Raw genomic sequence first — 10,610 nt, forward strand, 5'->3', positions numbered from 1 at the left:
TCTGCTTCTCCTGAGGCAGAGCTCCAAGAGCGCTTACTTTGCTAGCGCAGTGGAAAGATGCCAGTTCTGGATTACTACAGTGGAGAGCAGCTACAGAGACACTGTAAGATGATGTCAGGACTCATAGCCATCTTCACACACACAAAAGCCTATATGAAAAATACAAACATTAAAGACTTGGACAAGACGAAGACAGATTGTTTGAACAAGCTTCAAAGCTTTTGAACAAAGCTTCATCATACTGGCCTGTGAGGAGAGGCACCATCGCTGCTTTGAACAGGCTCCCCAGCTCACCGAGGAGTCCCTGCCTCGCACAGGAAGATAATGCACGGCCCTTGCTCCCCCTCCTCTCTACTCAGAGCACCTGAGACTGTCAGCTTTACACCAAGTCTGGGCACAGTTGTACACCCTGTTTCCCTGAGCCAGAAGGAGTCATTCACGACAATTCAGATGTGGCTATTATGTTTAGAATAACCAGTACCTCAAAAAAAAAAAAAAAAAAGAGAGAGAGAGAAAAAAGGCAGCTTGTCAGTTCAGCCCACTTTAGAAGAAATTGAACACAGACTAGTCACCGCCGTTTGGTAATACAGGTATCTATTTTATTAAAAAAGTTACAAACAGGTGGACTGTAGGGTTGTCTTACAAAATGACAAGAATGAATTCTACTGGAAAAAACTTTTTACAAAGCATTATAGGTAATTGTTCCATTTTTGCACTTGTTATTCCAGATTTCACCTATGACTGATAAAGATACAGTACATTAGATACATGATGTTAGGTTACATTTTTATTTGTAGAGCCCTACTGCAGTGATTTGAACAACTCCTAAACAGATGCCATAGTAAAGACAATACATATTGCATTTATTATTAGCCTCTTACTCTAATAAGCAACTTCACATGCAATCTATTGAGGAAGCCTAAAATAACTTTTGGTCCCTTTTTCCCCCCAAAGTGTGCTGAAGAAACCATCTCTCGTTTTCCCAGTCCTGTCACTCTAAGCTAGTTCAAGTTTTTTAAGGTTTTTTTTTTTTTTTTTTTTTTTATGCTGAGGTCAATGAAAATGAACACTGGTTTGATAACTACCCATAGGAATGAACCACTGATTAATACCAACCAACTTTTTTCCCCTTAGAGAAAGGAAAACTAAGATCTTTATGAATTACTTGTATTTCCTATTACTTCCTTACAACCTACAAAAAAGATCAACAACCACCACTTAAAAAAAAAAAAAAAAAAAAAAATCTACTTTGAATACAAGGTTTGGTTTAATTCTGATATTAAAGTGCAAACCTAAGTATTAGCCTCAGCCTGTTTATGAAGTTTGTACAAACAGGGGAAAAAAAAAGTTTCAAGTAACCCCACAGGAAAAAAAAAAAAAAAAAATCAGGTGTTTCAATACCCAAGCAGAAAACCTGGTGTCCTCTTCTTTTAAGGATTCAACACTGAATGTAGACTCAGAATCTTTATTTCTGCTAACACTGTAAAGTCAGCCGGCATTATTACCAATAAAACACATTAATGTTGAGATACTGTACCGGTGATCTTTTATTGTTTTAAATGCCATCATCCACAATACAATTCGTGAGTTTTAAACTGCTTAACCTCATATATCCATCACTGCTTTTACTGGAGCTTTTCTCAAAGTTATTTAGCTATTACAGGGAAAGAATGTACATTTCTAGAAGCATGTTCAAATGACTAAAGCTGGGCTCCTAAAAACCTAGAACTTTGGTGCAGTAGGTGAGCTGCAGTTAAAGGTTTGGTTTAATTCTGATATTAAAGTGCAAACCTAAGTATTAGCCTCAGCCTGTTTATGAAGTTTGTACAAACAGGGGAAAAAAAAGTTTCAAGTAACCCCACAGGAAAAAAAAAAAAAAAAAATCAGGTGTTTCAATACCCAAGCAGAAAACCTGGTGTCCTCTTCTTTTAAGGATTCAACACTGAATGTAGACTCAGAATCTTTATTTCTGCTAACACTGTAAAGTCAGCCGGCATTATTACCAATAAAACACATTAATGTTGAGATACTGTACCGGTGATCTTTTATTGTTTTAAATGCCATCATCCACAATACAATTCGTGAGTTTTAAACTGCTTAACCTCATATATCCATCACTGCTTTTACTGGAGCTTTTCTCAAAGTTATTTAGCTATTACAGGGAAAGAATGTACATTTCTAGAAGCATGTTCAAATGACTAAAGCTGGGCTCCTAAAAACCTAGAACTTTGGTGCAGTAGGTGAGCTGCAGTTATTAAATTTCTGCAAAAAAAAATTACACATTTTAAACCACTGCTAGAAAAAGCTCTCATGTATGCAACATGTTAATAAAACTGAACAAAAAGATTTCATCTGTTCTTTGTACATTTTCATTCTGCTCTTTATACCTGTGTTATTGTTAAAATTTTCAAGTATTCAAAGAAAATGTTGATCAGGTAAACAGTAAGGAAGGCAATGGCTGTTTAAAGCACGCTTGCAGTTAGTATCACTGAAACCTGGTGCTTCTCCCCTTGTTACACCAACTTGTCTCTAATATTAAACTTGTTTATTGGGAAAAAAAACAAACTAAAAAGCAATTTGTGACAGTGCAAGAAAAACGTTAACAAATATTGCTTTAAAATATTATTCAGAAAGACAAATATTAGGAACTATAAAATGTAAAGTGATCTTATTTGCGTTAGATTTACATGTGCAGAGGTCTACTAGATGTCTCTTAATGTGCCAGGCAAAGCTGAGCTGACTGACTAGGCATACAGCCCATTTTGAAGGATACATTATCCCTTTTCAAAGGCAAAAAGAAGCTATTTGTAAACAAGCAAGTTTAGAAACTCAGTAGAAGGAAAAGTGTGCTGCCATTTTTCAATGCTACAATTGTCATTTTTGATTAAATGAGTTTAAGAAACCCATGATTGCAAGAAAAGAAACATCAGCTGGAGACTTTACATCCCATTCCAAATAATCCCTATTGTCAAATCAGACCAGTTACAAACACAATATCACAGCTGCATTTGCCGAGAAAAGGGATACTACATCCATACAACAGAGGTGCCTTCAGTATCTTTTATGACACTGTCACACGTAAACAAAAAGTCTCAAAGAATGACCAACTACATTGTAGGAGAAAATTTTGCAAATAGAAATAAGCACTGATGCGAGGTAATATACAGAAGTAACCATTTGTTTAAGGCTCAATTTATTCTCCATTAAAACTCTCTTCTTTTAAAAGGCATTGAGTAGGTAATACTGAGTTTAAGTATTTAATAAATACAAGTTCAGAAATTGATTAAAGAAATCAATTAAAATATTAAAAATGAACTCTTGCATATTAGCCATTATATGAACTTAGAAAGCTATAAAAGGACTGATAGATAAAGAACAGATTTTTAAACTTATGGTAAACATGCTAAGCATTCTGATTAAGGTGTGTGGATCCTGGAGGCCACCAACCTTATGCACTTAGATGTATGGCAATGTGCTGTAATAGAGACAGGTTTACCAAGGCTCAGCTCTGCAACCTGGGCTGAAAGTTCTCCAAAGCAGCATCTGTGCAAGTTTCCTCTGAGTTTTATCTGCAATTTAAACAAAATAACTAATGAAAGCCATATTCAATACACATTCAAAGTGAACTCAGCTTCTCCCACAGTAGTTTTTCATACTGAGCTCCAAAGCACTGCTTTACACAGCAGCATTCTTGAAGTTCTCCTCCTCTAATTCTGGTAATACAAGAGGCAAGCAGGTAACAACTTATTGCTATGAACTTTGAACAGCTGCCCCTGTGGGATAAATTGCTTCTAAAGATCTGAAACAGCTAGGAAATTTAACTTCCCCTGTACAGAGATACATACACTAGGCTTTGCATTGGTGGTAAGGAGGCACTACATCACCCAGTAACATGGAGTAACGGCATTTTGCACAAGTTCTGGGAACAGGTAGATGAGCCAACTAATTCAGTTTTGACATCTGAATTCTCAGCATTCAGATCCTCTAAATTACTACTAAAAAAACCCCCTTAGCATTCATCAGTCTTAGCCTCAGCAGGGACATAACTGTATGCCACTCTTCTCAATCAAGCACACAAATGTAAGTAGTGTTACCAATGCAACCAATGCATCTTTGTATTTCTAACGCTTGCACTTCACAAGATTTATCTGCAGAGATATCCTGAAAGCCTCAGTCGAAGCTCAAAGTCTGTAGAAACCTGTCCTTCCTATGCACAGGCATGCACTTCATTGAAACTTGATGCTTGGCACCTCAGGAATTTTGATGAGTGTTCTCTATTCTTGAAGTCATTTATTCGTAGGAGTCCGGACCTTACGTTTCGTACTGTACCATTTCTTTTCAGCTGTTCATTTGCTCTCAATTAACAGTTTGTCACGACAGAGTGCTCTGACATAGTCAGGGTTCCCCTTCTTGCCTAACAACTGGTCACCCCCAACATTCAAGACCAGTACTCCTGTACTGACAGGAGCAAACAGCCAGGTTTTGCTTGCTTGCATGTTTGTTTGTTTTCCAACTAACAGTAATTCTCACCCACTCTGGTGAGCGTGTGTGTCCCCACACACTGTTGCTGGTCCAACAGTGAGTTTTAGATGGGGAGGGTCCCTGTACTGTCAAAACAGCAAACATTTAGCTTTTAATGGGAATGGATTACACCTCCTTAATAGGTGTTTCATCTTTCCTTAGAGCACAGGAGAGGCAAACCATTTACAGTGCAGCTCCTCATCCTACCAGAGTTAGATCTATCCCAAAACTTCACCTAAATCCAGCATCCAGTGCTGTGGCCAGCAAAGAATTGCTGGAGATAGTAAGAACAGAGAAAGCAAGTAATGGTATTTTCCTCCACATGCTCTTTCAGCATCCTTGTATTTGCAGGTTAGGGACCTCTCAATTCAGATTTGTCATGTTTCCATTTAACTTGTGCTTAGTTACTACAATTAGCACCATATAGTACCTTATCTGGCTTTACTTGCCCAAGAAATTTTTATAGCACACTCTATTCTCTTCTGCGAGCAGGCAGGAGAGAGGGGGACATTAGACAATCTAGTAGGATAAATTTGTCTGTGTCGCATAGCCACACAGACCAGAAGACAGTATACTTTCAGTTTTTATCCCTAGAGCAGAGTACTCTTCCTTCAGCGCTTGCCAGTATCAGTTACTCATGAGTGGAGGGAACAGAAATGGCTAATCAGCATCAGTCTTTCACCCCAATATTAAGGTGTTCCCAATCTGATCAGTACCTCTACAGAAAACCTTTAATGCACCAGCACTGTAACAGGTGCCATATTTTAAAGAAGATTTAAAATACAAAACACTGCCATACTGAAAATTCAAGAGAAATACTAAAGCAAGGAACAGAGAGCAGCTACTGGAAATCCCACATCTCTGAATGCAATAATGAGATGACAGAAGACCACTGCAGAAGCAGGAAAGGGGAGGGGGGGAAACAGGATGCAAGAACAACACACATTTTTAAAAGGAACTATAGGTTATCCTGATTATGTAGTTATGTTCCATCCTTCATTTCACCCAAGGTGGCTGACTGGAACAGTAATTTAAGTAAATGCTACTCGAAAATGTCATGAAAGAACCTACACAACATCATACTTGACAGACAGGCTGAGGTATCAGTACCAAAAAGAGGTAAGTGGTAGCTGCTAGTTAAAACTGACAATGAAACAGCCTTAGACAAAACCAGGTCCAGCACATAATCCACCGCCCACCCCTCCCATTGGTTTCTCCATCAGAACTGTAGAGACACAAACTGTTTCTACGTACTTCATTCTGAACTAACTGATCCAGACCTAAGACTCCTCCTGGACACAGACAGGCCACAGAACTCAGAGACAGATGATGAAGATTATGCTAGGACAGAGCTATAGTTCAAGCCCACTTCCTACACACGGGTTTTCAGACAGCTGGTTCCACTTCCTCAGTTTCACTTTACCTAGGAGGGGTCACTGCTAAAGCAGATGTTTGAGAAGCAGCAATTGTTCCCCGGATCACAGATAAGCAGAATAATTACAAAGCTGATTACAGCTATCTCAAGACACCATCAGCAGCTCTCCTACGCTACAGCACATCAGACAGAAGTTATCAGGCAGCAAAGCTTATCATAAAGTTAATGAGATCCTATACCTACTCAAAGAATAAGGACAGAGTGGGAGCCAAGAAGAAGAAAATATCCCAAAAGTGTCAGGCTGAAATGAAAGATACAGAGCATGAAGCCTGTGAAAAGCCAGGACGAGTAATAAGAAAAGAAGTTCCAGACATGGTAAGATCTGGACTGAATAAGCAGCTGCTTAGGAATGAAAGACTTACTTGTTTGGCACAGGTGACAAGACTACATTGGGCAGAAGCAGCATCTCCTAGAAGCAAGGAAGTATTTTGCTGCTAAGGCTTGATGTGACACTATGAGCTAGGCAGAATGAAGGAGCGGAAATCTGAATTACAAAAGCTTAGGATCCTCTATCTCAAGAGATGACAAGGACGTAAGAATACAGATGTTTCTTCTGAAGCAAGAGCATGCTTAGGAAACTCATCAAATCTAGACATGTTATGATTCAAAGGAATAACATATGGCCCTGCCCCCCGCCTCAATTTCACCTTTAAGATTAAACTTGATATTGAATGCTAAATCCAGAAGCAGCCAGGTTACAAAGAAGCCTCCCTTAGAAGTAACCAATTCTGGAAGTATAAATTTCATGGATAAAGGACCTGATTTTGTCAGAGTTGATGACAGCAACCTGCACAAGATGAGCCACTAGTAACCCATGGAATTGCCATAACCTTTGGCACGATAGTTCCAGTCCACATACTCTTATTCGTTAAGCTGCCTTAGAAATAGCTGAAACATTCCATCACTATACACGATTCAAGATATTAACCCTACAGCACTCCATTAAAAAAACAGTAATTCCTTTGGTTTACTCCTTCCTATAACCCTATAAGGCTCTGCATGTGTTAGGGATTAGTGTACAAGGAAAGACTATTTGTATTTTTCTCTGCTCCAATACAAGCAGTTTGCTTGCCTTTCAGCAAGCAAATCTTGAACTTACACACACCTCTTACATGGTGACAGCAGCCTTTCCTTATTTCACAGAATTGGAGATAAAAACATCATGTATTATCTTTAGTATGACAGTGCTAGGGTCATGAGTGTCTAAAATTTTACATTCACAAAGCACTTGATAACAATCTCAGACAAGCTTTGAGACTTCACTCTCTGACCCTGCACTCAAGATTAAAGAGGATACATAGTCCAAAGCTTCCCGTAATAACCTATTTTCCCTCTTGTCACTCAGACACAAAAAGCTCTTTTGACTCAAGCAAGAGTTACTAACATGGCAGTCAGAGCCTAAGCCTCAATCAGTGCAGCTGTCAAGAGGGGCAGTTCTTTCCCCTGAATTTTCATGTCCTCCCTCATCCCTGCACTTGCCCTCAGAGATCACATCGGGTTGTTTGCCAAGACAGGCCCAACAGACAACTGAAGATCTGATGGACCAGATGGCTGCATGCAGAGCGTACCAATGATGTAGAAGAGCCCGTTTCAGCAACACGGATTCAAGCCGATGCTGAAACCAGACCTACAAGGGCTACGAAGAAAAACAAGAGCAGGGGGAGTCCAGAACCACCTCGCACAGGAATGACAGAGCTGCTGTGTGCGGGGGAGGAGCAGAACCATTTACACCATCAGCTGAAAAAGGTACTGAAAAAGACCACTGTCGTCTGTGAAGCGCCAAGAGCAGCTATCCTTGCAGAAAAAAGTAAAAATCAAAGCAATACCCGAGACAGGGGAAGCTTTACAGAGGCCCCTCTGAACACTGCACTCTTGCCACACCTCTTATGAGTCACTGGGAAAGGAAAGAGTCGTGCATTGGGAAGCCATTTTATAGTGTGTTCTCTGCTCTGGAGATTTTAGATGAAAAGCACTTTGCACATGTCCTTGACTAGTACATGTGGGCTTCATGCCACTCCTCACAACTCAGGGTGGTTCTTTTTTAAACTTATTCCACTGATAAGGCAGAAACGTACTCGAAGTACAGTCAGTTTCTGTACCATAGAATTTTTTTTTTAAACAAGCTCTAAGTTTTCTCAGCAAAACTACTGGGCAACTTGGTCACAATAATCCCATTGAACTCCAAGGTAATTCCCATTACTTGAAAATAATTTAGATACCAACTACAACCAATAACAAAACCCACTGCAACATCACAAAACGTTATTAAGGATAATGTAATGTCAAATACAGCACTGACAATCAAAATAGGTGCAGATGAGATCATACACTTTGTCTCATTGTAAAATTACCACAAGTAAATGCAGTGTTCCCTGACTAACCCTACTGAAGTAACGCTAGAAGTCCATTTGACTCAAGTAATCGTGTGCACAAGCTTCCATCTGTTTTGGAAGAAGGCTACCTCCAGGTTAGAAGGCTTAATTTCAGACTCCCTGTCACGCTTTATCTTCTTACTTAAACAGCATGCTTATGGACCTCAATTAGTTATGACTGTTCCACCAACCTGCTCTGTATGGCCATGATTGAGGTTTTTCTTAATTTCTCTCACTGGACGACGCAAGTTGTACAACACTGGTCTTGTTTTTCAGGCAGGGAGGCATAGTTCATTTGCCTGACGATCTCAGCAAACAGTTCATCCACCATTGTTTTGCTCTTGGCTGATGTCTCCATGAAGGGACAGCCCCATTCCTGAGCCAGAGCTCTGCCTTCTGCAGATAACACCTCCCTCTCCGACTCCAGATCCACTTTATTCCCCACTAGGATCAGAGGAACTTTCTCGTATCTCTTCACCCGGACAATCTGGTCCCTCATCGGCTTGATGTCCTGATCAAACAACCCAACCGGTTAGTATGTGTAAGTAATCACATGAAATTGCTATATAATCGCTACAGAAGTACATTTTAATAACCCTCACATGCAACCGAACATTCAAAATACATCAGAAGACTTAAATACATATTCATGCAGCCTGGAACTCAGAGAAAGCTTACTCCCTGTCTTTAATAAAAGTTATTTTTAATTTTATATAAATACATACACATTTTATAAAATGTATGCGTATATATAAACAGAAAGCAACTACTGTACTCTAAAAAAGACTTTCGGTTCAGTTAGAGGAAGATACAGTACAGCTACTTTGAAAGTTGATTTCAGTTCTCTGAAAAAATTGTCTCAAGTCTAACGACCTGTAACATTAGCAGGAGCATGTGATTACACAATCATTTAGGAAGCTTGTGTTTAGTTTACAGCTTGAGAAAGCTAGTAATTTAAATAAAGTTTTCTCACTTCTGGAATGCTTCGAATAATTCATTGTGAACACATTTAATCACATGTAAGTAACCAAAGTAGATGCTGTAAAGAGATTTTATTACCTAGAGATGCATTTATTCAAGTCTAAGCTAACATCAGGAGTTTACACTTGAAAGTCTGAGTCAACCTCCTCTGCTCCCTGAGCGTTTTAAGCTACTATCAGTACTACTAAGTTCTACAAATTCTTGCATAGTTCCAAGACAAAGCAATTCAAGCATTTGAAGTTACCACTGTGTAAAAGAACTGCAGAGAGTGGTTTACACCTACAGGCTTCAGAGTAAACATGCTATAGACAGACAAGAATAATTAAATATTAACAGGGTGGATTACTAACTGTATGTCCATTCCTCGAATAACGGGGACTCACTGGTCCCCAAAATAAGCGAAAACGAGGGGAGAAGCATCCCAATGTCATTGCTATTGTTTTCCAAAGAAAGTATGTCTTTAGCTTGTACACAGGCTATTTCGAGGCCTCTGCTAAGATAAAGCTCAGCCTTCAGCAGAGGCAAACATTCTGCTTCAGTGGGGGTATGCAAGGTTTTGCCAAGCAGCTGGAATACACCCAACCCAGCAACTGAAGCCAACGCAGTAGTTGCAAATCCCTGCGCTGCATGCAGTGCTGCTAAATCCACTTATTCTCCATAAATAAAGCTTCGTTTCTAGAGGCAGCTTAGACCAGTTACTGGCTGAGATATTTCCATTTTTTGGAGAGTTTTAATAGTAGAAATTAAATCCAGACCCACAAATTATCGCATATGGCTTGCTTCTCCTCTCCAGTACACCACCTATGCTGTGAAAGCATCAAGCTTATGCTGGAGAGAAATACGGGGGGGGCAGAAAATAGCAGTTTACTTAACAAGTCACAACTGCAGAACAATAAGCTGGTCTCTTCAAGACCAACTGAAGAAACAGGCCTTTTAAGAGGCAGGGGGGGAAAAAAAAAAGGGGGAAGTCTCGATTTTAATATCAAGTGATTTCTTCATAGACGGGGACTGCCAAAAGATTTCTGTTGGGGAAGTGGGAGTGGGTCATTGTTCTCCGACACTGCGTGGGATTTAACAATGGTGGCACCCTGGTAAGTACCTGCAAAGCAAGCAGTTTTCCATCAGGAAGCAGGGCTGGCAAACGCGCTTTCAAGAGGGGCATTTTCACTTTTGCCCCTTCGGAGATAAAGAGCTTAATACCCACACACGGCTAACCCTAAAACTCCCTCCTCGGCTCAGCGCCTTCCCCAGGGCAGGAACGGCTGTGTCCGAAGGGGGGACGCCGGGGCCAGCCGCCTCCC

At 40.0% G+C, this 10,610-nt stretch overlaps 1 protein-coding gene across 1 annotated transcript; it reads right to left on the reverse strand.

Annotated features, from left to right (window-relative positions):
- Positions 1-1,852: 1,852 nt before the first annotated feature.
- Positions 1,853-8,839, reverse strand: RAP2C (RAP2C, member of RAS oncogene family; the record flags this gene model as incomplete). The annotated part of the gene is made up of 2 exons (XM_009586521.1): positions 1,853-3,569; positions 8,520-8,839. A coding segment is annotated over one exon (279 nt), but the record flags the coding sequence as incomplete, so codon positions are not given.
- Positions 8,840-10,610: the final 1,771 nt, after the last annotated feature.

Source organism: Fulmarus glacialis, unplaced genomic scaffold (genome assembly GCF_000690835.1).
Source record: "Fulmarus glacialis isolate BGI_N327 unplaced genomic scaffold, ASM69083v1 scaffold14961, whole genome shotgun sequence".
NCBI lineage: Eukaryota > Metazoa > Chordata > Aves > Procellariiformes > Procellariidae > Fulmarus > Fulmarus glacialis.